General features: G+C 39.7%; 3 protein-coding genes across 7 annotated transcripts in view; all 3 read right to left on the bottom strand.

Annotated features, from left to right (window-relative positions):
- Window positions 1-1,429: 1,429 nt before the first annotated feature.
- On the bottom strand, window positions 1,430-8,109 carry LOC115822474 (tripartite motif-containing protein 35-like). The gene is made up of 6 exons (XM_030786341.1): window positions 7,705-8,109; window positions 5,559-5,654; window positions 5,210-5,440; window positions 3,885-3,907; window positions 3,686-3,804; window positions 1,430-1,968 (listed from the first exon to the last, which is right to left on the bottom strand). The coding sequence occupies exons 1-6, from the start codon at window positions 8,107-8,109 to the stop codon at window positions 1,430-1,432; spliced, it is 1,413 nt and encodes a 470-aa protein (XP_030642201.1).
- A 3,071-nt stretch (window positions 8,110-11,180) lies between these two features.
- Window positions 11,181-17,098, bottom strand: LOC115822472 (tripartite motif-containing protein 35-like). 5 transcript variants are annotated; one of them, XM_030786337.1, is made up of 6 exons: window positions 16,694-17,098; window positions 14,832-14,927; window positions 14,429-14,706; window positions 14,128-14,144; window positions 12,642-12,746; window positions 11,181-11,713 (listed from the first exon to the last, which is right to left on the bottom strand). In XM_030786337.1, exons 1-6 carry the CDS (start codon window positions 17,096-17,098, stop codon window positions 11,181-11,183), a joined length of 1,434 nt encoding a protein of 477 aa, XP_030642197.1. The 5 variants fall into 5 exon arrangements, with proteins under 5 accessions (XP_030642197.1, XP_030642196.1, XP_030642199.1 ...); XM_030786336.1 differs by lacking the exon at window positions 14,128-14,144 and adding an exon at window positions 13,229-13,242 and having other exon boundaries at window positions 12,642-12,753; window positions 14,433-14,706; XM_030786339.1 differs by lacking the exon at window positions 14,128-14,144 and adding an exon at window positions 12,841-12,863 and having other exon boundaries at window positions 12,642-12,760; window positions 14,476-14,706.
- A 2,543-nt stretch (window positions 17,099-19,641) lies between these two features.
- LOC115822637 (dnaJ homolog subfamily C member 3-like) overlaps window positions 19,642-26,315 on the bottom strand; it is a 35,766-nt gene continuing 29,092 nt past the window's right edge. The window contains exons 5-7 of the mRNA XM_030786547.1: window positions 20,487-20,619; window positions 20,077-20,225; window positions 19,642-19,796 (exon numbers count right to left, since the gene is read on the bottom strand). Coding sequence (XP_030642407.1) covers window positions 19,642-19,796; window positions 20,077-20,225; window positions 20,487-20,619 — 437 coding nt within the window. The remainder of the gene's footprint in view (window positions 19,797-20,076; window positions 20,226-20,486; window positions 20,620-26,315) is intronic.

Genomic DNA, 26,315 nt, shown 5'->3' with positions numbered 1-26,315 from the left:
GGATGTAGCCGGGGAAAGGGATGTGTGGTCTACCCTCCTCAGCCTGCTGCCACTGCGACCCGGTCCAGGATAAGCAGCAGAAGATGGATGGATGGATGGATTACACTTTACTGCTCATGGTACAGTATCCAGTGTGTTTACTACCTATGAATGACTGGGAAGGGTCAGTCTTCTTTTTTAAATAACATTGTTTGCCCTGAGCTGTTTGACAACAACAACAGCAACTTTTTGTGGAGTCCGGTTCTGAAAGAGGAGCTTCTGTCTTCTGTAATTAAGGAGTCTCTGTTTTCTGTCTGTTATTCACCCTGGTGTATTTTGTTCGGGGCATTAGTCCCTTTGTTACTCTATTTTATCATCAATATTAATTTGATAGAGAATGATATAGACTACAAAGTAACTGAATAGAGATAACCCATCCTCTTAAACCTGTGTGTGAAGGTGAACCAGAGAGCGGTTAAAGTAAAGAATGAGTTTGATTTATTTTATGGATGGGTTTGAATTTTGGTTAAGATCCCCAGAAAATGACAAAATTTTTCACAGACCATTTTCTCTGTCAACACCTATAAGGTTTTGGAAAGACTTCATAGTTGTTGGTGTGTAACATGTCGCCATATTCACTGGCGAACTGGTCCTTTTAGACAAAATCCTCCTGAAATAAGACACCACTACATCTCGTATCTCTTTCCATCATATATAAAAAGTCTTTTTTTTTTTTATCCTTTCTCCTTCCTCTCCCTCCAGGAGAAGCTTTTCCTCCACTTCCTGCCCCTGAAACTCCGCCCCTTGGTTCTTAAAAGGACAGTTCTCTTACAGTAAAACAAATGCATTTCGGTCCCCGTACAAAACGTGACATTTACTACAAGTCGCAAAACATACGCGATTCAATACATTAGCACCCAGGAAAGATTTAACCATGTAAGGTTTTAACTTTAAACCATTTCTTTACAGTGATGTGATAAATATGTATTTCATTTAAAAACACATTTCATGTGGCAGTGTCACACATGAACAAACTGTGTGATTACAATTCTTCATTTCTGATTCACAACTCAGATGTGATGTTTTTCAAATCTAAAAAGGTTTCGGTCTAATCTCTATAATGACGTCTCTGGTCAGTATATTGTTGCTCTATATGTTGGCAATGCTTAAATTTGAAGCAAATAATACTAAGTCTGTGTATGAAACAACCCATGGAACAGAATGCCATCTAAAACACCACAAAATACAAGGTATAATGTGTCCCACTACAGTCAGTAATCAGTTAACTTTTTCCCTCCACCTTCAAATGAGTGATATTTAGAAAATGACAGTTATGAATAGGAAAGTTGTGATGTAATTGTGATGTGATCTAACTGTATAATGTCTGTTATGATGAGTTGAACATAATGATGTGTATGTGATGTGAGTTCATTCAGAGACAGTATCAGCTCTAACTGTGCTGTTCCACTCTCACACTACACTGCACTGGTAAGATCCTCAGAGGAGGAAGATTATAACCATTAAAGAACAATGGAAACATTCTCTGAGTAAAAGTGTGTGTGAAAGTGTGTATGTGTGTGTTGGTTAGAGGGTCAGAGAATGACAGCTTTCCTGTGTCCCAGTCCAGCTGGACTCTGATCCTCTGGAGTTTCTTATTGAATGTGAGGTGAGTGCCTGACGGTCCTGGGGACTGTGACTGATATTTCTCATTATAATAACTCACAGTCCATATTTCACCCCAAGCTCCTACTCCCTTCCTGTGGACTGACTCTGGGATTACACCCAAACACCATAATGTACTATTCTCAACATCAACATCCCAGCAGTGTGTCCCTGAGTTAAAACCCTCAGAGCCCAGGACAAATACACCTGAATCAAATCTCTCTGGGTTATCAGGAAGCTGCTGTCTAACACTGTATCTCACACTGGTCAGATCCTCAGACAGGATGAGTTGTGGTTGTGCAGTGTTGGGGTCCAGAATGACAGGAGCTGAAGAGAGAGAACAGAGACAGTGGGAGAGATGAAACACATTTTCATTTGAACTGTGTCATAATTCCAGAAACTCTAAGTCTCTACATCCCTTTAGAAAAAGCCAATGTCACTGTAACAGACAGAATGTGTTTGTATGAAAATAAAGAGTCAACACAAAGAGAAAGCATGTTGTTAGTGTAACTGAGATCATTCTCTTCTCTCATTCACCTGTACTGAATATTTTACTCTTTTATTTTACAACACTAAAACCTACACTCTGTTACGACCTAAAACGTATTTATGTATTTATTTCGTGTTTGATTTGTTTACTGTTGTCTGGGAGTTGTATATTTGTTGTTGTTGTACTGTGTTGTGTCCTCTCTCTTTCTCTCCACTCCTCCCTCTTTCCTGTTAACAGGTCGTTAAGCTCCATGGAAACGGGGGCGGGCCTGTTTATCGTTCTGTACTCCCATTGGCTGAGAGAAAATGGGGCCAGGGGATATAAACAAGCCTGTCCTCTTCACTAGAGACCTTTTGTTCCTTCTCCTGACTAAGACTGTTGTTGGTTGTGGTGGTGGTGGTGGTGGTGGTGGTGGTGGTGGTGATGATGATGATGATGATGATGATGATGATGATGATGATGATAGTGGTTGATAATTAGTTGTTTGCTTTATTTGCTTCTTGTCTGTCATGTGTTTCTTTTTTTTGTATTGTATATAGATTTGTAAATAGCTTTGTACATAGCGTGGGAAGCCTCATAGGGAGGTTGGGTGCCTTTTTGTTTTAAACCGTTTTCTCCTGGTTTTCTTCTGGTTAATGAGGGGGGTGAGGATGGTTTGTGTTGTTAATTTTGCTTTCTTTTTACCTTTAGGTAAGTCAGATTCCACTCCAGATGGCTAGTCTGTTTTGTTTATTGTTTTGGCCTTTCCCCCTCCTGAAGTCTCTTTGTTTTGTTCTGGTTGACGCTTCCTGTCTTCATTTAAGTTTGATAACAAATCCAATTATTACCTTTTTCAAAGTTGATTTTTGTTGTATTGTGGTGTACTTGGGACATTCACTTATTTAATTTATACATTTATTTATTGTTACATTCCCTTACGCCCTGGACAAAAAGGGGGAACGTAACAACACACACACACACACAGCATCGTGTAAATGCCTTAAAAATCAAAGCTAAATGACTAAATGTAAATAAACAAATGTAAGTTAAAAATATAAAATTTAGTGGCAATGGATGTCAGTCAAATAGAGTAAACTGGTGTCAAATGTTACAAAAACTGTACAGTGTTAATTTAAACTTTATCATTGTTTTATTTAAGCTTCAGGTTTTTTTCTACTGCTGCTGCCCATTCGTCCGTGATTTTTCTGTCAGAATAAAAACCTTTGGCTGAACATTTCTCTCTCTGAACATTTTCCTTAATTTAGGGCTCAGTGTGTCACATACAACCACATTAAATCGATTCAACTGTCTAAAATCAGTTCAAATCTGTTTGGTTTTTTATTTCTTTTTTGCTGCCAAATTCAAATTCTCTACAAACCAAAACCACAAGTTCATTAACACTGCTGTCTCTAATGAGGACCAACTTTACAGACTCTACACACTCACTGTCTGTCCACAAAACATTTCTCTCACTGTCTTTTTTTAATGTCTCAGTGTGTTGAATCCATACACATCAGCTCCATTCATTTCAACAGAGTGACAGTTATTGTGCTGTTCTCCAGCTGCAACACTCACTGTACTCAACAATCTCCTGCATCTTCTCCCACACTCTGAACTTCAGGTTGCCCAGGTGCTTTGCCACATGGATCAGTGCTCCTGAAAGCATGTGTGGATCCTGCACTGTGCACTGGGCTCTGGAATAACATTCAGGAGTCAGTGCTGCTGTGGCTTTGGTATCACAGATAAACAGAGAGTTAAGAGGTGACTGCTTTACCTTTTCTTTGTGTCCTCAAAGTTCTGTGAAAGGAGACAAAACAGAATGATCAGAAGATATCTAATGAATGTTTATGATTAAATAGAGAGGGGGGGGGGGGGTAAAACATACAAGTCCTGCTCAACATCAGCTCCTGAAAAGGAACAAATTTTAACATGAGAGAAATGCCTACATTGCACTACAGAAATCAGAGATAGAGACAGAGCACCTGATGGCACAAAACACCTTCAGTCTGATAAAAGACTATTTTCCCAATTAGAGACAGAACTGGTAAAACTTACAGAAATGTTTGTCTCATATGAGACACACAAGACATAAACACATTTCTCTACACAGTAAATCTCTAATGACAAAGGAACAAGAGAAAAACCAACACCAACTCAACCAGCTGCAGCAAGACTGGGACAACTGTGAAAGGGAACTGGTCAGACTGGGAGAGAAAATGAAGGAGGCGTTAAAAGGAGAGAGAGAGAGGTGCAGGAAGGAAGTGACTGCTGTGATAGAGGAGTAGAGGAGAGACTGAGGGAGGGATGTTCATTTGGTTTAAACCCAAACACTCAAATTCAGTCAAACTGGTGGAACAGAGGGAATATCATTTGGTGTTAAAAATTCGAAACAAAATCCTTTACAATGTATAAAACATGTATTTATGGACAATCTACATTTCCCTAACTGAGTACCAGAATGCAGTTGGTAGGAAAGAATTCTGATGTCATTTAGATTCCTCTCTGACAAACACATACCCTCACGGTAAGGATGGAGTAAACTGTTTCAATAAGAATGTGTAAATGATCTGTTTGATCTTTTGACAATGTCTACTACTGCTGTCTATGGGGAATAAGAAAATGAACAATGAAGAATGTTTGATTCAGACTGCAAAAAATGAAGGTAAACACTATACTAATGTTCAGAAACACAGAAAGCCCAAAAGCAGGATTCACTTCTCTTTCACTGTGAGACACTAAAACAATACAAACACACACTGAGAATGCAACATCTACTCCAAAAAATTTGAATCAATGAATTCTAATCATTTCTGAAAGAACCAGACATCACTAAATAAAACTGATCAAGATGAACTGGCCACGATGGTCTTCTATAGAACACTCTACACACATTTCTATAAATGTACACTCATTGTTGGCAACTAGTGTTTTGGAGGGGACATGTGATGGTTTGTGTACCTTTGTGTGGGTTTTGCATGAAATGATTGGGGAAGGGGCACACTTATAAAAACTGGAAGTATCCTCCTGTCTGCCATAACCTGAGACACAAACATACTTGAATTGAATTTATTTGAATTGTTGTATATTGTGGTGATTTACCTTCAGGAATGAGATGTCTTCAGCTTTCATCTCCTCTTCTATGTCTCTGATTGAGTCTGAAAGACGTGATATGTCTCTACTCATCTCCTCAATCTTCTCCTTCATCATCTGACTCTTCTGCTCCTCTTCCTCCCTCACTGCAGCTATCCTGGCTGCCTCTTCATCTCGTAAAAACTGGTGAAGTTTCTCAAACTCCTCCTTAATCTGTCTCTCTGTGTGTTTGGCCTGACTCTAAAATGACAAACAGAAAAATACACAATTACCATAGTGCACTGTACTCATGACAGTAAGTAATATCTCACAGTTATTGTTTAATGACTGTATTGTTTTCATTACTAATTATTCTCACCTTAATGTGCTCTGCTGTTTGATCACAAGTTTGTTTGACTTTTTCAAAGATCTTCAGTTTCTCCTGTAAGGGTTTCAGTGCTGTCTTCAGTTCCTCCTGGAGGGAAGTGATACATCATTACAGACAGTCTGTGTGTATGTGTGTGTGTGTGTGTGTGTGTGTGTGTGTGTGTCTGACACACTGACCTGTCCACGAGAAACTACACAGCCAAGACTTTACTGAACTGACCAGAGGCGTATACTATGAACCAAGTTCAACAGACTCAGATTCAGTCTTTTCATTAGCTGGCCTGACAAACCCTAACAACTGCAGTCACGGATAAGCAATGTCATGACAGTGGTCATCAACTGCTTAAGTCAACCCAGGTTTTCCCACTATGAACACGTTCACTAAGACCTGGAGGTGTTGGCACCAGACGACCAGTCGCAAACATGGAGAGGTACAACAGTAAGATACAACAGCACACATCATAGTGTTTATATTATTTATAGATCACATAGTCAACTTGAGTTATTGTCTACCTGCTCTTTCATAAAAAGTACTGTTTCATTGACTGCGTGGGCAAATGGCCTGGGAACACAACAAACGCATCAAGTCACTGTGTTAGACCAACAGACACGTTGTGAATTGTGTGGATGACCATGTTCTTGCTTATGTTCTCCACATAACCCAGAGCATAAATATGACTGTTGCAAAAAAAAAAAAAAAAAAAACGCAAGCCAATGCATACAGTCTGCAGGATTGTTAATGTGAGACTTCGATGTGTCGCACTGACAACATACGACTCCAGGAGCCAACAAAGATAACCAACTCCCTCCACAGAGAATCTATATCCTTCATACAGATGCTGGTCAAGGAAAGCCAAAGGGTTTTGTTTGTCTCTGAAAACTCTGACCTTCCTAAGAGACCCTCTCACTATCCGCACACCAAGATGCCACCCCCCCCACCTTTTATTCACAACAAAGAAGTCTAAGAACTAACCCTAACCCTATCATTAAAAAAAACAGTAAAGAGCAACATTGTACTAGCCAGAGGAGTCCAAAGTCCATTCATTATGAGTCCTTTTAGAGTTTAAATAATATATATTTCCTTTAAAATATTGAAAGTCTTTGTAGCTTTTGTGTTCTTCACATATTAGATTAAAGTTCCATACTGTTTGAGTTTAACACCAACCAGATTAAAGCAGGGTTTGGAGCCAGACCATTTCAATCTGTGGACATGGGATTTGCCAAGAATGATCAGGAGCTGAATTATATAGTTAATATTACTATACATCTCACGGAACAAAAAATATAACGTAACATCAAAGACATTAATCTGTACATTAGTACCCATTTTTCTATTTATAAAGTTTTGCATATCTGTCCCGAGTAAATTTGAATGATCACAGTGGAAAAATAGATGAAGTACTATTTCTCTGAATTGCCAAAACACGGGTATAGTCTAAATTTAACTTAAATATTTCAAACACTTCTTCAACAGGGTAAATTCAATGTCCCACGCACCAAAGTCCACAGGATTTTCCAGGAATGGTAACGTCATTTTCCGAGGGGACTGATCAGTCAGTAGGCGGGGCCTTTAAACGTTTTGATCTGCTATCTTGAACACAGCCTGATCTGGAGCAGGTTAGGTGTGCAGCAGAAGTTATCATGGCAATGTACCCCAATAAAAAGTGACCCCCTGTCATGACACTGAAAATCCAGGGTTAAATCTGAAGTTACCTCGCTAACCACAAAATCCTGCTTCATAGTACCTGACCCTGGTCTGTGAAGATCACAGACACAGGATGACAGACACACAGAGACTGTATCTGACCTTTCACTGCTACATAAAACAGTTTTGATATAGACTGACCCTACAGTCTGTAATTAATGATTACTAATTACTGTATTCATCACAAAATACATGTACCTCACCACACACTGAAATGTAACATTTTAAACAGAGAAACAGCATTTTGACATATAGATTTTGTTTGTTTCATTGTGCCATACAAACTGGCAAGGTAACCCACACAATTTTGCCAGCTTCTGCAGAATTTAAAGGATATTTTATCAGAGGAAACTTAAGATTACACATGTGTAAAAAGCTGCTGTGGTCTTCAATTAATTGAAAACATGAATATTTTAATGAATTGTTTTCTTACCTTTCTGTCAAGTGCAGCTTCATCTACTGGTTTGAATTTGTGGTTTGTGTGTTTATTTGAGTCCCGACACACCAAACACACAAGCTGTTTATCATTCACACAGAAGAGTTTGAGTTTCTCTCTGTGTTGACTGCACAATTCCTCAGACTCTGCTGAAGTTCCCTGACTTCTCTCCTGTAAGAAAGACTCACACAGATTCTTTAGAGCCAAGTTTAGAGGAGGGTTATCTTTTGAGGATCTTCTCCTGCAAACTGGACAGGTCTTTGAATCTTGTTTTTCCCAGAACTGCTGCAGACAAACTTTACACACACTGTGACTACATGACAGGACAACAGGATCCCTGAAGATGTCACAGCACACGGGACAGGAGAAATCCTCTTCAGACATCAACGCTTTAGAAGCCATTTTATACAAGTTCCACTTCTACGATTACTCATTTAATTACAACTGAACTTTCACTTTCAGTTCAGTTATGAAAAAAAAAAGCTTGGAACTCACAAGAAGTCCTGCCCCCTGTTTGAGAATCCTTTAATCTTGGTTAGCTTTCCATTTCAAATAGAGGAGTTTTTTGGCTTGTTTTGTTTTTGTTTTCTTTGGTGAAGATATCCGTTTGTAACTGGACTGATGCACTGAGTTTTATTTCCTTATTTCCAGGTGTGACAGAGGGTGGAGCTTAAGGTGAAGGTTTGTGATTGGTTCATGTTTCCTGTTCTTAAAGATCCACATCAGTGTAGGTAATCCTCCCCCTAGAGGTCTATGGGACACACAGCTTCTCTACAGTGTAACACAAATTTATGACAGCCTGTGCCTCTGTAATCTGTAAGGTTTTGGAAAGACTTCATAGTGTGTAACATGTGACTGTGTTCACTGGTGAACTGGTCCTTTTAGACAAAATCCTCCTTAGACATGACACCACTTCATCTCATATCTCTTTTCATCATGTATAATCAAAGACATGTTAGATGTGACTGATGAGGTGATGAAGTGTTCTCCTCTTTAACAGAAGAGTGGAAAGGTAAGACATCGTTCTCTTGTCTCTGTCTTCTCTGTGTTTGTGAAGTCAAACCCACAGTTAATGTTGAATGTTATTCCAGAGCCCAGTACACACTGCAGGATCCACACATGCTTTCAGGAGCACTGATCCATGTGGCAAAGCACCTGGGCAACCTGAAGTTCAGAGTGTGGGAGAAGATGCAAGAGATTGTTCAGTACAGTGAGTTCATTCAGAAAACCAGACAAAAGGATTTTACATAAAAATGTTGATGAATAGTGTGAAGTTCATCATTGAGGAGTGGGTTGAGTGATGTTGAGTGGGGTTGGGTTTTCCTATCAAACGGTCTCTGTCATGTAGAGAATCTCCAACCACAATTATGGTCTTTTTTATGCTGATAAAAATGTCTCTGTCTCTGTCACTTATCACGTGGGATCAGCTATCTACAAAACTAGTTAAAGAAAATATCATAGTCATCAAATTACCAACTGGGTCAAAAATTAAACACCACAAAAAGCTTATTTTTTAATACACATATGAATGCTGTACTTGTACACTGATACATACTAAGTAGGAACTTCAGTGTGTCTTGGTTTGAATTTCATGTTAGGAGACAATGACATCACTGTCACAACAATCTAAACACTGTTTGGAGTTCATCCTACACTGTGTGAAAAGGAGAGTCACTAGTATTCACTGTGACATGTATGTACTTGTATGAAGTCCTCAGAGCTGGTTGGGTCAGTTCTTCTCCCTCTAGTGGAGATAATGAGGTACAGAACTGTGACCCAAACCCTAAATATCACACACAGAGAACAGCTCATACCAAGGGTCTCTAACTATAGGGAAGAAATGAGTGGTGACCAGTGTTGTTTAGTTACAGGTGAATATATATACATATATTGGACCACGATTTTACGTAAAAATGATGAGCTAATATCTGAAATATTTGTGTGTATATTGTTAAATTTGTAATAATTGTGTAATGTGAGTCAGGTTAAAGGGGATTCAGGGGCTCTGTGTGGCCCCGCCCCCTCTCTGTTCTCCTGACTAATGGCTCACAGGGGCCCTGTGGTGTCAAACACAAGCTCAACCACTAAACTTACTATTACTTAATATTACACATGATAGTGTTGACAGGTTTGCGCTCTTCAGACACTCACACAAACTTAGTTAAGGATCCATCACCACATTTATTGTACCATCAAAATAATACAGAATCTCAGAAGGGAAGTGTCTATTTTAATAAAAGTGAAGACTTTTCAGCTGGAAAACATCATATCAGACAAACAGCTGATACCTCATTGTTGTGTCAGAAAGAGAAACCATCTCCCTATCAAAAAACCAGGACCCTTTTAAAAATACTGAAAATATTTATGTTCAAACTAGTGCAACAACATGTATGGATTGACCTGTGTCAATGAACAGTTTATTCATCATTCACACCTTTTTCTTTTCCTGTTTTTGTGTCTCAGTCTTTCAGTGTCAAAAATGCATGAGGGATTAAATCCAATTCCACCCCACACAGACAATACCAAGAAACAAGCACAACCAATACCAACAAGCAAAAAATACATACTATATTTACATTCCCCTCCTCAGTTCCTCCAAAGTCCAAAACCAGTCCAGAATGCAAAAATAAACAAACCAAAACCAAACAAAATGATTAACCAAAAAGAACAAGTCCTTGGCAATGAACTGCAAAAATAAGAAAAAAAAAAAAAAACACACACAGCTGGATCTCACTGGCACGTGCAGGACTGATTCCAAGTTTCTCCAAGAGCTCTGATGAAATCTCCACTTTTAGACCCTCTTGGCTTTTTATTGACAGGGCTGCAGTTCTCTGACATGGCTGTACTGGAATATGTTTGGGGCTTAAGTGATGTAGTGAGATCTAGTGGACTCTCTCCCAAACACACCAAACACTGGTCCTCCTCTCTCACACTGCCATGTGTTCTTCTTTGGGCCTCCTTTCTCCTTCCTCTCTCTCCTTCCTCTCCCTCCAGGAGAAGCTTTTCCTCCACTTCCTGCCCCTGAAGCTCCGCCCCTTGGTTCTTAAAAGGACAGTTCCATTATAGTAAAACAAATGCATTTAGGTCCCCGTACAAAACATGACATTTACTACAAGTTGCAAAACATACGCGATTCAATACGTTAGCACCCAGGAAAGGTTTAACCATGTAAGGTTTTAACTTTAAACCATTTCTTTACAGTGATGTGATAAATATGTATTTCATTTAAAAACACATTTCATGTGGCAGTGTCACACATGACCAAACTGTATGAGTACAGCTCACCATTTTCTCACCATAATCAGTTCACCATTTTTATTCCACCTTAAAAGAGTGATATTTATAAAATGACAGTTATAAGTAGGAAAGTTGTGATGTAATTGTGAAGTGATCTATCTGTATAATGTCTGTTATGATGAGTTGAACATAATGATGTGTGTGTGATGTGAGTTCATTCAGAGACAGTATCAGCTCTAACTGGGCTGTTCCACTCTCACACTACACTGCACTGGTAAGATCCTCAGGGGAAGATTACTACCATTTAAAAATACAGGAAACATTCTCTGAGTAAAAGTGTGTGTGAAAGTGTGTATGTGTGTGTTGGTTAGAGGGTCAGAGAATGACAGCTTTCCTGTGTCCCAGTCCAGCTGGACTCTGATCCTCTGGAGTTTCTTATTGAATGTGAGGAGAGTGTTTGACTCTGGGGACCGTGACCGATATTTCCCATCATGATAAAACACAGTCCATATTCCACCCCAGACTTCTTCTCCCTTCCTCTGGACTGACTCTGTGATTACACCCAAAAGCCATATTGTACGATTCTCAACATCAACATCCCAGCAGTGTGTCCCTGAGTTAAAACCCTCAGAGCCCAGGACAAATACATGTGAGTCAAATCTCTCTGGATTATCAGGAACCTGCTGTCTAACACTGTATCTCACACTGGTCAGATCCTCAGACAGGATGAGTCGTGGATGTGCAGTGTTGGGGTCCAGAATGACAGGAGCTGAAGAGAGAGAACAGAGACAGTGGGAGAGATGAAACACATTTTCATTTGAACTGTGTCATAATTCCAGAAGCTCTAAGTCTCTACATCCCTTTAGAAAAAGCCAATGTCCCTGTAACAGGCAGAATGTGTTTGTATGAAAATGAAGAGTGAACATAAAGAGAAAACATGTTGTTAGTGTAACTGAGCTCATTCTCTTTTCTCATTTATAAAACACCTGTACTGAATATTTTACTCTTTTATTTCACAACACTAAAACATGTACACATGCGTATGCGCACACACACACACACGCCTTACAAATCAAAGCTAAATGAATAAATGTAAATAAACAAATGTAAGTTAAAAATATAAAATTTTGCAGCAATGGATGTCAGTCAAACAGAGTAAACTGTTATCAAATGTTAGTAAAACTGAACAGTGTTAATTTAAAAATCATCATTGTTTTATTTAAGCTTCAGGTTTTTTCTACTGCTACTGTCCATTCCTCTGTGATTTTTCTCTCAAAATAAAACCCTCTTTCTGAACATTTCTCTCTCTGAACATTTTCCTTGAGTTATGGCTCAGTGTATAACTTACAACCACATTAAATCGATTGAACTGTGTAAAATCTGTTCAAATCTTTTTTTTAATTCTTTATTCTTCTTCACTGCAGATAAAATCCTCTACAAACCAAAACCACAAGTTCATTAACACTGCTGTCTCTAATGAGGACCAACTTTACACACTCTACAGACTCACTGTCTGTCTCTAATGACGACCAACTTTACAGAGTCTACAGACTCACTGTCTGTCCCCAAAACATTTCTCTCAGTGTCTTTTCTCTCTTCATAGTCTCATGTCTCAGTGTGTTGAATCCAAACACATCAGCTCCATTCATTTCAACACAGTGACAGTTATTGTGCTGTTCTCCAGCTGCAACACTCACTGTACTCAACAATCTCCTGCATCTTCTCCCACACTCTGAACTTCAGGTTGCCCAGGTGCTTTGCCACATGGATCAGTGCTCCTGAAAGCATGTGTGGATCCTGCACTGTGCACTGGGCTCTGGAATAACATTCAGGAGTCAGTGCTGCTGTGGCTTTGGTATCACAGATAAACAGAGAGTTAAGAGGTGACTGCTTTACCTTTTCTTTGTGTCCTCAAAGTTCTGTGAGAGGAGACAAAGCAGAATGATAAGACATCTAATGAATATTTATGAGAGAGAGAAAGTGTGTGTGTGACAGAGAGAGAGAGAGAGAGAGAGAGAGAGAGAGAGTGAGAGAGAGAGAGGTAAAACATACAAGTCCTGCTCAACATCAGCTCCTGACCAGGAATAAATTTTGCCATTTTAACATGAGACAAATTCCTACATTGCACTACAGAAATCAGGGATAGAGACAGAGCACCTGATGACACAAAACACCTTCAGTCTGATAAAAGATCATTTTCCCATTTAGAGACAGAACTGGTAAAACTTGGAGAAATGACTACTGTTGTCACAACCTGCACCGCCATTTTGGACTTTGGTTTGACATGTCTTTGTGCTCCTGTTCTCTGTCTGTCTCCGCCCCTCACCTGTACCTGTTTGTCCAATTATTACCTTGTTAATTTTATCCAATCCTGTTTTGCCCTGTTTAGTTCTCCTTCTATTTAAGTCCTAGTGTTTGCCTTGTACTTTGTCTATTGTTGTTTGTGTTTTAGAGCACACTGTTACGCTGCACCTTTTTGTTATTGGTTTTGTTCCTTTTCTACACCTGTATTTTCATCTTCAGTTCCAGTAAAGTCCTCCGTTTTTTCACCTATATCATCGTGTCTTTGCACTTGGGTCCTGCACCACACCACCAGCGTGACAACTGTCAGAGGGAACTGGTCAGACTGGGAGAGAAAATGAAGGAGGCGTTAAAAGCAGAGAGAGAGAGAGGTGCAGGAAGGAGGTGACTGCTGTGATAGAGGAGTAGAGGAGAGACTGAGGGAGGGATGTTCATTTGGTTTAAACCCAAACACTCAAATTCAGTCAAACTGGTGAAACAGAGAGAATATCATTTGCTGTTAAAAAAAAAAAAAATCCTCTACAATGTATAAGACATGTATTTATGGACAATCTACATTTCCCTAACTGAGGACCAGAATGCAGTTGGTAGGAAAGAATTCGGATGTCTTTTAGATTCCTCTCTGACAAACACATACCCTCACAGTAAGGAAGGAGTAAACTGTTTCAATAAGAATCTGTAAATGATCTGTTTGATCTTCTGACAATGTCTACTACTGCTGTCTATGGGGAATAAGAAAATGAACAATGAAGAATGTTTGATTTAGACTGCAAAAAATGAAGGTAAACACTATACCAATGTTCAGTTCAGAAACACAGAAACCCCAAAAGCAGGATTCACTTTTCTTTCTCTGTGAGACACTAAAACAATACAAACACACACTGAGAATGCAACACCCCCTCAAAAACATTAACTGAGTCAAAGAATCAACGAATTCTAATAATTTCTGGAAGAGACAGACATCACTAAATAAAACACATCAAGATGAACTGGCCACCATGGTCTTCTATAGAACACCTTACACACATTTATAGAAATGTACATTCTTGGCAAGTGGTGTTTTGGAGGGGACATGTGATGGTTTGTGTCCCTTTGTGGGGGTTATGCATGAAATGATTGGGGAAGGGGCAGACTTATAAAAACTGGAAGTATCCTCCTGTCTGCCATAACCTGAGACACAAACATACTTGAATTGAATGTATTTGAATTGTGTATATTGTGGTAATTTACCTTCAGGAATGAGATGTCTTCAGCTTTCATCTCCTCTTCTAAGGCTCTGATTGAGTCTGAAAGACGTGATATCTCTCTACTCATCTCCTCAATCTTCTCCTTCATCATCTGACTCTTCTGCTCCTCTTCCTCCCTCACTGCAGCTATCCTGGCTGCCTCTTCATCTCGTAAAAACTGGTGAAGTTTCTCAAACTCCTCCTTAATCTGTCTCTCTGTGTGTTTGGCCTGACTCTAAAATGACAAACAGACAAATACACAATTACCATAGTGCTCTGTACTCATGACAGTGAGTAATATCTCACAGTTATTGTTTAGTGTTTAATGACTGTATTGTTTTCATTACTAATTATTCTCACCTTAATGTGCTCTGCTGTTTGATCACAAGTTTGTTTCACTTTTTCAAAGATCTTCAGTTTCTCCTGTAAAGGTTTCAGTGCAGTCTTCAGTTCCTCCTGGAGGGAAGTGAGATATTACCGACAGTCTGTGTGTGTGTGTGTGTGTGTGTGTGTGTGTGTGTGTGTGTGTGTGTGTGTGTGTGTGTGTGTGTGTGTGAGTGTGGGTCTGACACACTGACTCGTCCATTAGAAACTACACAGACAAGACTTTACTGAACTGACCAGAGGCGTATACTATGAACCAAGTTCAACAGACTCAGATTCAGTCTTTTCATTAGCTGGCCTGACAAACCCTAACAACTGCAGTCACGGATAAGCAATGTCACGACAGTGGTAATCAGCTCCTTAAGTCAACCCAGGTTTTCCCACTATGAACACGTTCACTAAGACCTGGAGGTGTTGGCACCAGACGACCAGTCGCAAACATGGAGAGGTACAACAGTAAGATACAACAGCACACATCATAGTGTCTACATTATTTATAGATCACGTAGTCAACTTGAGTTATTGTCTACCTGCTTTTTCATAAAAGTACTGTTTTATTCACTGCATGGGCAAATGGCCTGGGAACACAACAAACTCATCAAGTCACTGTGTTGTTTGTCTCTGAAAACTCTGACCTTCCTAAGAGACCCTCTCACTATCCACACACCAAGGTGACCCCCCCCCTTATTCACAACAAAGAAGTATAAGAACTAACCCTAACCCTATCATAAAAGAAAAACAGTAAAGAGCAACATTGTACTAGCCAGAGGAGTCCAAAGTCCATTCATTATGAGTCCTTTTAGAGTTAAAATGTACTTCCTTTAAAATATTGAAAGTCTTTGTAGCTTTTGTGCTCTTCACATATTCGATTAAAGTTCCACACTGTTTGAGTTGAACACCAAACCGATTAAAGCAGGGTTTGGAGCCAGACCATTTCGATCTGTGGATGTGGGATTTGCCAAGAATGACCAGGAGCTGAATTATATAGTTAATATTACTATACATCTTACTGAACACAAAATATAACATAACGTCAAAGATATTAATCTGTACATTAGTACCCATTTTTCTATTTGCAAAGTTTGCATATCTGTCCCGAGTAATTTTGGATGATCACAGTGAAAAAATAGATCTAAACTGCCAAAAACACAGGTATAGTCTATATTTAGTTTAAATCTTTCAAACGCTTCTTAAACAGGGTAAATTCAATGTCCCGCACACCAAGGTCCATAGGATTTTCCTAGAATAGTAACACCATTTTCCAAGAGGACCAGCCTGATCTGGAGCAGGTTAGGTGTGCAGCAGAAGTTATCATAGCAATGTACCCCAGTAAAAAGTGAACCCCTATCATGACATTGAAAACCCAGGATTAAATCTGAAGTTACCTCGCTAACCCCCAAATCCCGCTTCATAGTACAGGCCCCTGGTCTGTGAAGATCACAGACACACATAGACTGTATCTGACCTTTCACTGCTACATAAAACAGCTTTGACATAGACTGACCCCACAGTCTGTAATTAATAACCACTAATTAATTACTACTAACAGTCTGCATATAATGACTACTAATTACTGTATTTAACACAAAATACATGTACCACACCACACACTGAAATATTAATATTATTTTAAACAGAGAAACAGCATTTTGACACAGAGATTTAGTTTGTTTCATTGTGCCATGCAAACTGGCAAGGTAACCTACACAATTTTGCCAGCTTCTGCAGAATTTAAAGTATATTTTATTTGAGGAAATTTAAGATTAAACACATGGCAAAAAGCTGCTATGGTCTTTAATTAATCTAAACATTAATATTTTACTGAATTGTTTTCTCACCCTTCTGTCAAGTGCAGCTTCATCTACTGGTTTGAATTTGTGGTTTGTGTGTTTATTTGAGTCCCGACACACTACACACACAAGCTGTTTATCATCCACACAGAAGAGTTTGAGTTTCTCTCTGTGTTGACTGCACAACTCCTCAGACTCTGCTGAAGTTCTCTGACTTCTCTCCTGTAAGAAAGTCTCACACAGGTTCTTTAGAGCCAAGTTTGGAGGAGGGAATTCTTTTGAGGATCTTCTCCTGCAAACTGGACAGTTCTTCGAATCCTGTTTTTGCCAGAACTGCTGTATACAAACTTTACACACACTGTGACTACATGACAGGACAACAGGATCCCTGAAAATGTCACAGCACACAGGACAGGAGAAATCCTCTTCAGACATCAACGATTTAGACGCCATATTATACAAGTTCCACTTCCACGACGACTTATGGAATTACACCTGAACTTTCACTTTCAGATGTTCAGCTCTGGGGAAAAAAAAAATCCTTGGAGCTCACAAGAATTTCTGCCTCCTGCTGACCTCCATTCTGAGCTGTAAACTTTGTGATCCCTTCAGTTTTGGTCGGCTTGCCAACAATTAAATTAATTTTATTTCATCATTGATAGAAAAATTGGTTTGTCGGATCTGGACCTACACCCTGAGCTTTGCCTTGGATTTTACTTCCTTATTTCCAGGTGTGACAGAGGGTGGAGTTTTAGGTGAAGGTTTCGGATTGGTTTATGTTTTCTTTTCTTCAAGTGTGGGCAATCCTCCCCCTAGAGGTCTATGGGACATACAACTTCTCTACATTGTAACACAAATTCACCCACTTCAGTTTATGAAGCATTTTGTGGAGTCTGGTTCTGAGAGAGGAGGTTCTGTCTTCTGTATTTCAGGAGTCTCTGTCTGTCATTCACTCTGAAGTGCATTTTCCTCAGGGCATTAGTCTCTTCATAACTCAATTTCATCATCAGTATTCATTTGACAGAGAGAGAGATAGACTGAGGGGGAAATGGATAGAAATGACCCGTTCTCTTAAACCTGTGTCTGAGGGTGAACCAGGGAGAGCGGCATATGTGGGGAATGAGTTTGATTAGTTAAAACATGGGGTGGAATTTTGATTAGGGTCCCCAGAAAATGACAAAATTTATGACAGCCTGTGCTTCTGTGATGTATAAGGTTTTGGACAGACTTCATAGTGTATAACATGTAACTGTATTCACTGGCGAACTGGTCCTTTTAGGCAAAAAGATATTATGGATCGGAGGATCCATATAATAAAGTAAACATTTGTGAACCTGACTAAATAAAAGTGTTGCAGGGGCTGACTTGGTTGAACTTGAAAGTTTGTATACAGTGAGGAACAGAAAATAACAGTTGCGTTTTCTCACTATGGCCATGTCTGATGAGATGACCGTTTACTGATATGGAATTTAAAAATGCAGTTGTCACATTTTTGGATTATGGTTTTCAAGGAAATCCTAAACCCTAATCCCTTATGCCACAGATTCACAAAAGTATCATGGATTGATTGAATTCCATCTTTTTTCTTTGTCTTGCGAATCCTTCATGAATTTTGTACATAATTATACTGCAATGAACCTTCAGATAATAGAATATACTTATTGTTGCCTGTGTAAGTGTGTTATCTTACCAGTACATGGAACACATGATTGTCCATAACTACAGATTCAAAAATACATAGTCAGTTTTTAAAATGGCTGATGGTCATGGCTAATAGTAACACAAGTCTTTCAACTGAGAAATAAATATAACATTTATGTAAGCAAAGGCAATTGTCTTTTTGCACCAGTGAGTTTTCACATTCGGGACGGCTGATGCAGCATCTCAGGACGATTCTGGAATTCCTCTGAAAACAGTTTGTCTGGAGCCCTGCTGCAGTTACCAAGGATTTACCAAACCACCCCTAAACAACACCCCACCAGGCTACAGGAGGTATGTACTTCAGTTTAGACCCCTAATGATGATGATACTACTACTACTACTACTACTACTACTACATAAATAATAATAACAATAATAATAATAATTCAGATCTCATCAGGAATGATGGAATGTTTGGAGACTTGTTAAGACCTAAAAAAAAATAATAAAAAAAACACCCCCACTATTTAAAGAAGCATAAATAGAATCTTTTATTTTTCTCATTTATTTACAATTAAGAATGATTTAATTCATAGAAAAATAGGAGTCATGTATTGTAAGATTATAGTGACATCTGAACAGACATGGTTCATGATAGGAGAACTGTTTAACCTGATGGTCTTATTACCATAGATACAAAGAAAGCCTCACACCTTTGGCGCCACGTTACAGTTGGAGCCAAGAGCAAAATACAACCGGTAATGGGCAAATGGCAGCCATCACAGACAAAAGGGGAATTTAGCATGAACACCTAGATTCTGATTTGCATCAAGCAATGTTGTACACCTATTGTCTGTTTGCTTCATGGTATAAAAGGCCGATCACGGTAACAGTTCTCTGAGTTAAGCTTCATCGCAAGCTGACTTGCTGCCGGGTTCCACCACCACCAAATAAAGCTTTTCGCCAAGCGCGCTTTTGCTCCGGTTCGTTTACTTGTAAAATCACAAGAAAATCCAACAGTATGTACACATTAGTACTTGGAATGGCCAAAAAGAGGTTAGAGCAGACACTACAAAACGAAGATGTAGTGGGAATTCTCAAACGAATCCCACACTCCCAATCGTGATGAGAAACTTCTGAGTACAGCTATTTCCAAGCACAGAGATTACTGCCTGAAAACACAGACATCTTATCTGCAGAGAAGGGACTCCCCCAGGGTCTTCACCGTTATGTTGTCAGACAACAACGTTTGAGTGGGAACTCAGAGGGGTCATCGGTGTCAGATTCAGACACTTGGTTAAGTTTAGGTGTTTTTTTGGGGGGGGGGGGGGGGGGGGGGGGGTTGACACATAGCTTCAGTTGTAGCTGAATTTGAAGCGGAACGGTCCTGAGCCGAAAGGGTTGAAGCCCTGGAAGTTCTCCCAGCCGCCTCTGAAGTGGGGGTGTCCTCCTCCCTGCTGACTCTCGGGGTCCAGAGGATCTTCTCCCTGGTCAAATTTACTCCTCATCTCTGTGGAGGCACGAGGCAGTTCAGGTTACACTTAAAGCAGAAAGCTATGATTGGACACGTTAGACTGTTTTTATTCAGCGTCTGTGTGATAATGCTGTTGAGGCTAGCCGATGGAAGTTTAATGAATCAGAGAGAACATATTTCGGGAGATTCACGTCTAGAATTGGGAGATATTACTAAATAAATAAAGTAGGTTCAGTTTACGGCTATCAGCGTATGATTTTTACATCTCTACAACAAAGCGACTCCAGTTTGAGCCAGATCATGGAGAACAGTTTACCTGGATCAGTGAGCACCTCTTTGGCCTGGGCAATATCAATGAACTTCTTCTCAGCTTTTTTCTTGTCTTCCGGGTCTTGGAAATTGTCTGGATGCCACTGCTGTGCCAACTTCCTGTAAGCTTTGATGATTTCCTTCTTTTGGGCAGTTCTATAATCACAAGAATATCGAGGGCATTCATCAGAAATGATCTGAATGTTGCGTATGTCCACAGTGCAATCCCAGGACTAAGCCACTACTAACCAAAGCATGGAAAACAACATGAAGGTAACTTCAGCCAAATCAGCACTTTTCAGCACCCACATATGTTCAGAGATGATACATGAGCATGGGCGTACCCCGGGCCCATGGCAGGAAACACCGCGGGGCTTTTTTAAGGGCATATCCACCAACCATCTAGAGAGATCTCACCTCTTCACGCCTAAGATATTGTAGTAATCCCTTGTCTGGGACTGTTTGAGGAGTCGCTGTGCTCTCTCCAACCCCTCCTTTATCTGACGGTCATTTTCATTCTGTTCCCGGGCTTTCTCAAAGTCCTTAATGGCTGTCAAGACAGAAAAAATGCTGTCACTTGATTTAGGCTCAAACTGCTGAGGCCTAAAAGAAACCTCAGCTACTAATGACAAATAATAACCCCAAAAACAACATGTTTAGTTGGTTAAAATTTAGGTATTAGGAAACAACCCCTTAAGAAGAAAGGCAAAGAAACTGATCTGATCTGGCTGTGGTGTGAAATGTGGCGTGAAGACACCTCCAAAGCCACCGCCAAGACCATCGACCTGGTCAGTGGTATTAATAATTCATGAGCCATTGTGGCGAAACCATGTGATTGGTGCAGCATGAATGATTGATTTGTCGGGGGGTAGGTTGATTTTTTTTTTTTTTTTTGGCTCTCCACCACCCCCCTCTTCGGAGGACAACTTTATTTATTTATTTTAAACAAGTGAAAATTCAGTACGTTCAGTGGAGTCGCCCTGTGATAGACAGATAGACAGACAGACGGACAGACAGGACAGACCTACAGAAAGAGGAATGATGAGACATAACAACAACAAGCGAAAGGACAGACAGGCACATAAAAACACAAGCATGAAAAGACATGACAAGACTAAGTAGGCAGACAGACAGACAAACAGACTAACAGACTGACATCACGGTCCATAATGGGACATGACAAAACCAAGCAGGTGGACGGACAGACAGACAGACAGACAGACATAACAAGACAAGACAAGACCAAGTATTGCATACAATGGGTTGTGTGGAAGTAATGGGGAAGTATATGTGTGGATGTGGGAGGTACGAGATCCGAGTGCAAGATGATGAAAGGGAGGAAGTAAGATTTCGTAGAGGGATTGTAATGTGTGTGTGTGTGTGTGTGCGTGTGTGTGTGTGAGTGAGTGTGTTTGGGTTGGTGTTGGTGTTGGTGGAGTTAGTTAATAGGGAAGTCTAGTGAACTCATAAAAGAACCCCAAATGTTTTCGAAGTGTGAGATTTGATGCTGGGATTAAATTTGTTCCATGGATATATAATCTTTGAGGAGGTTTAACCATTGTGTGATGCTTAATGTATTCATAGTTTTCCAGTTTAGGAGGGTTGTTTTCTTGGCGATAGTTAGGGCGATGAGTATAGTTTTTGGGTTCTGGATTGGTGGTTTAATTACTGAGAGATCTCCGAGTAGACAGAGGGATGGTGATATTGGAATGCTACAGCTCATAATAAGAGAAATTTTGTCAATGACTTGTTGACAGAAATGTTGAGTTGGAGGGCATAGCCAGGTTGAGTGGAGATAATTATCTGGGATGTTTAGTGAGCAGTGTGAGCATATGTCATAGTCTGCGAGTCCCATTTTGTACATCCTGTGCTGAGTGATGTGTACTCTGTGTATTACCTTGTACTGTATGAGTTGTAGGTTGGTGTTTTTTGTCATTGTGAAGGTGTTTCTGCAGATTTGGGTCCAGAATTCAGTATCAGATGTAAGTGATAGGTCTTTTTCCCACGCTTTAATTGGAATGGAGATTGTTGAGTCTGTGGTGGATATTAGTTTGTATAATTTTGAAAGAATTTTTTCTGGTTGTTTTTTTTTTTTTTTTATTTCTTCTACAAGTGGGAGAGGTAGTAAGTTGTTATTTGATAAACTGATTTTGGATTTTAAAATAGACTTTAATTGGAGGTATTGAAGATATTGTTCTTTCCCTATGTCGTAGTTTTGGACCAAATGTTGAAAAGTGATGAATATGTTATTCTGGAAAAGATGGTGGAGGTGCGTGATACCCCTTTGTTTCAATGTGTTGAAGATAAATGGTGTCTTGTTGAGTAGAAAGTCAGGGTTGTGCCAAATTGGAGTATATTTACAGGGTTTCGTTTCAGATTTGAAGATTTTGTTCATTTTCCACCAGGCTGTCAGAGTTGTTGAAATTACTGTGTTATTAAAGCAGTTATGGTGTTTTATCTTGTTGCTGAGAAATGGGAGGTCGGATATTGATATTTCTTTACATTCTGGTTGTTCTATTTCTAACCATGAGTTGTTCTGCTGGTTTGTGTAAATCCAATTGGTGATATATTGTGGCTGATTTGCCAGATAGTAATTTTGGAAGTTTGGGGCTTCTAATCCTCCTTGAGTTTTGTGTTTCTGTAATGTGGCCAGATTTATTCGCGGTGTTTTATTTTTCCAGTAGAATTTGCTTGTTATGGAGTTTAATAAGTTGAACCATTTGGTGCTGGACTGGGTTGGAATCATTGTGAAAAGGTAAGTGATTTTTGGTAATATGCAGCATGATTTACCGGTTCGTCAGGCAGTTGGTTGATTGACTGACAGGTTGTCCATAGCGACCAGAAATGTGAGAGGCTATGTTTGATCTCATGCTGTTCAGTTCACTGAGAAATGTGTGCAGTTTACCAGTGAAGAAGTCTGATCTTAAAAAAACAAGCAAAAGCCCTAACTGCTATAGGAACTGCATGTGTCTGTTCTTATTGTCTGTTTCCTAACCTGTCTGTCACACATCACCCTGTGTTTCAGACTATTTAAATTAGGTTCTCACGTTACGTATACTCAGTGGCTACAAAGCTCCCTAGACCTTTAGCACTTTAGATGATTCTTAATGTACCAACTTCACGATTTTGCTCAGTGTGCCACTGAATCTAGGTTTTGTGGATGTCCTCTATGAAAATGGCATCTCTTCATTGAACATAAACTGAATGTATGTGTAGTGTACACTTATGCCTTACGAATATGGTCTGTACTCAGAACAACAGGCAAGAGGACACTTCTCCTGCATCCAAACACATGTTGCTTTGATAGCCCTAGAAATCAAGTAATGCTTTGGACAGTCACCTCAAACTTAGGGAAAGTGGTTTGCTATTATTAGAGGAAAAGATCACAGTATTTTGATTACTGGCTCTCTGGACTGCTGTACCCACAGTGTAATAACCCTAAGACCAAGGAGCCTAAGCTGAAGGCGGCGGTGAGGATTGTGCCTGAGTGGTGGAGGTACGACAGTGAGGTGAAACAGTTCCTCAGACGCGTTCAGGAGAATCAGACGAAAACATCGCATTCAAGCCCATCCACTGACCCATCACAGCCTACAGGCCAACATTTAGGTCAGTTCACTTTTTATTTGTCCTGCACTGTCCTATGCTGCTTATACTTAACTGTGATATAATGTCATTTAATCTACGTGAATGAGTAATTTCACATTTCAACTGGGGGTATATGGAAGTGTTTTCTAGCCATCCACGTGATGGAGCTAAGATACCCCAATTTAACTACTTTCTGACACCCCAACCTTCACATCTATGGCATCACTATATGTAAATGAATATGTGTGGATAAATTCCTTTCTGTTTTGATATTTGATACGTTAATGTTTTAAATATCTTTTAAAAACCAGTTTAAGGGCTTAAGAGCTTGGCAGTGCAGCCCACACCTTGGATTCCTACATTTGAGTGCTAGCTCCGCCTACTTTGTTTGCCATGTGTTGAGTATGTTTTCTGGGGTCTGACAGACCACAGGGTATCTCTCCCTCTTGTCCCTGTGTGATTAACTGTCAGTGGAGCAGTAAAAGACTTGGTTCTCTCTCTGGTTAGTTCTCTCTGTTCCACTAATTTAACTAGCTGATGTGCAAAGGTAAGGGTAAGGGGAGAGAATGGCAGGTAAGAATCGTACAAAAATATTTAAAAAAAAAAAAAGTCATATCATTTGTATTTTAACAGACAGTCAGCATGATGAACTTTAGCCCGAGCTGGAGTGCGTGACACAGAGGAGAGAAGAGAGCGATATCTGTGCTTTATCCTCCTGTGTGAGGTGTGACACAGAGGAGAGAAGAGAGCGATATCTGTGCTTTATCCTCCTGTGTGAGGTGTGACACAGAGGAGAGAAGAGAGCGATATCTGTGCTTTATCCTCCTGTGTGAGGTGTGCTGCCTTGGGCTGTACAGGGATGAACATTGGCTACAGATTACTACAAAGGAAAAGACACTACATCTCAACCGTCTCAGATGAAGACTGTGACTGAGAGACATTCACACTACAAGACAAATACTTAATAAAGATCTCATATACCTAAACTCCACTGAAAGGAGTCTTTGAATGGAAACGCAGACTTACTGGTTTTGCTCCATACAAACTGAAATCAGCTGCACATAGTCATTTGCCTGTTACAGGGTGAAAAAGGAATAACGGAATCATGAAGCTCTGTAACCATGGAGATAAATTGATCTTGTACGAGCAGGAGAGAACATAATCATAATTGCACTGGTAAGTATGGTTACAAACCGTAAATCTGAGGCACATTCCTGAAAAGACTGAATTCCTGAAGATGACATTGAACATTTCTCATTTTGTGAAGTAAACCGTGATCATAAATCAGAAGTGACAGACTTCTGTCCTCTGAGGCCACAGGGACTGCAGCTTTTTGATCCAACCATACACTGTAAAAACTCCAGGTTTCCTTAATTCACTTCCCTTCATTAAGTTCTGCAGGAGAACCAGCTTGTAAAATCAGGTGATGTCATTTGAGGTTTAAGTGAACACCTGCACACATTGCTGCCCTGACAGGTGGGAGTTTGTCACGCCAGACATAGGTTCATACCTCTGAGAGAGTTCCAGTGTTTACGTGTGAGCGATTTCAGTCTGTGGAGTAGAGGATTCCAAGGTAACTCCTGTCTGTATGTAAGATTATCATTCCAATTTACTTAAATACTGCTCAGTGAAGGGACAGATGATTGGCTCATATTTAGAATTCACACTATGTCAAAGTTTACAAAAAGCCTCAATTTTTTTCCCTTATAGCTTAACAGAAAGCAGTGAATCTATAATAATCTATAATCTATATGTGAATCTATTAGACTATTAAAGGAGAAGTCAAGGGTCCATTAAAGAAGAGGTCATCCAATAGAAGGAACAATTATCTACTCAGAGGAATATCACACTCAGATAGACAGTCTTTCTTGTCTGCTGTTTAGTGGCTTTGGTGAGCCTTCCATCAATTATTTAATTACAACCTAAAATGGACAATCAAAACCTCCTGTCTTGTGTCATGTGCTGTCTGTCAGTGGGGATCCATCATCTCCTCTCTCTGTGATCGTGATGTCATGTGTCACATGCCTTGTTAAGGATTTTTATTTTCTCAGGAAATACATGCTATAATTGTTTTGCACTGGAGTTTGATCCACTGACTCTGGTCTGTTACGTCATTTCAACAGTTTCATGGAAAATAAAGGATGGTTGAAAAACCAGAAATATGTACATTGTGTTTTATTACAGTGGTAAATGTTTGATATGGTGAACTGTGTGAAGTTCTCATAGAGGAGTTGTTATGGTCCAAAGGTGAGATGTTGGTTTGGGTTTACGGTGTGCATGGGTTAGTCTGTGAATTGTGTAAATATCTGTGAATTATGTTTCACTGCTGTTGCTGTTTTCAGGGCCAACAGAAACACTCTGTTGATATGTTAGAGAGAGCCAGATTTACAGGATACATCACTGTAACACACAGACCATAGAAGACATGAAAGAAGAATCACAAAACCGTCCCTTTAATATTATTATTGAATTAGAGCTTATATATAAGATCAGACATAATCATGCAACACATCACATCTCATAACCTGGGCTTTGATTTTGCTTTAAAATTACACTTTACTATAGGGTGAGGAGCTCAGACACCCGGGAGGAGCTCGGAGTAGAGCCGCTGCTCCTCCACATTGAAAGGAGCCACTTGAGGTGTTTCGAGCACCTAGTCAG

The sequence above is a fragment of the Chanos chanos genome, chromosome 10 (assembly GCF_902362185.1).
Source record: "Chanos chanos chromosome 10, fChaCha1.1, whole genome shotgun sequence".
Classification (NCBI taxonomy): Eukaryota; Metazoa; Chordata; class Actinopteri; order Gonorynchiformes; family Chanidae; genus Chanos; species Chanos chanos.
This window is presented reverse-complemented; position numbering and strand designations above follow the sequence as displayed.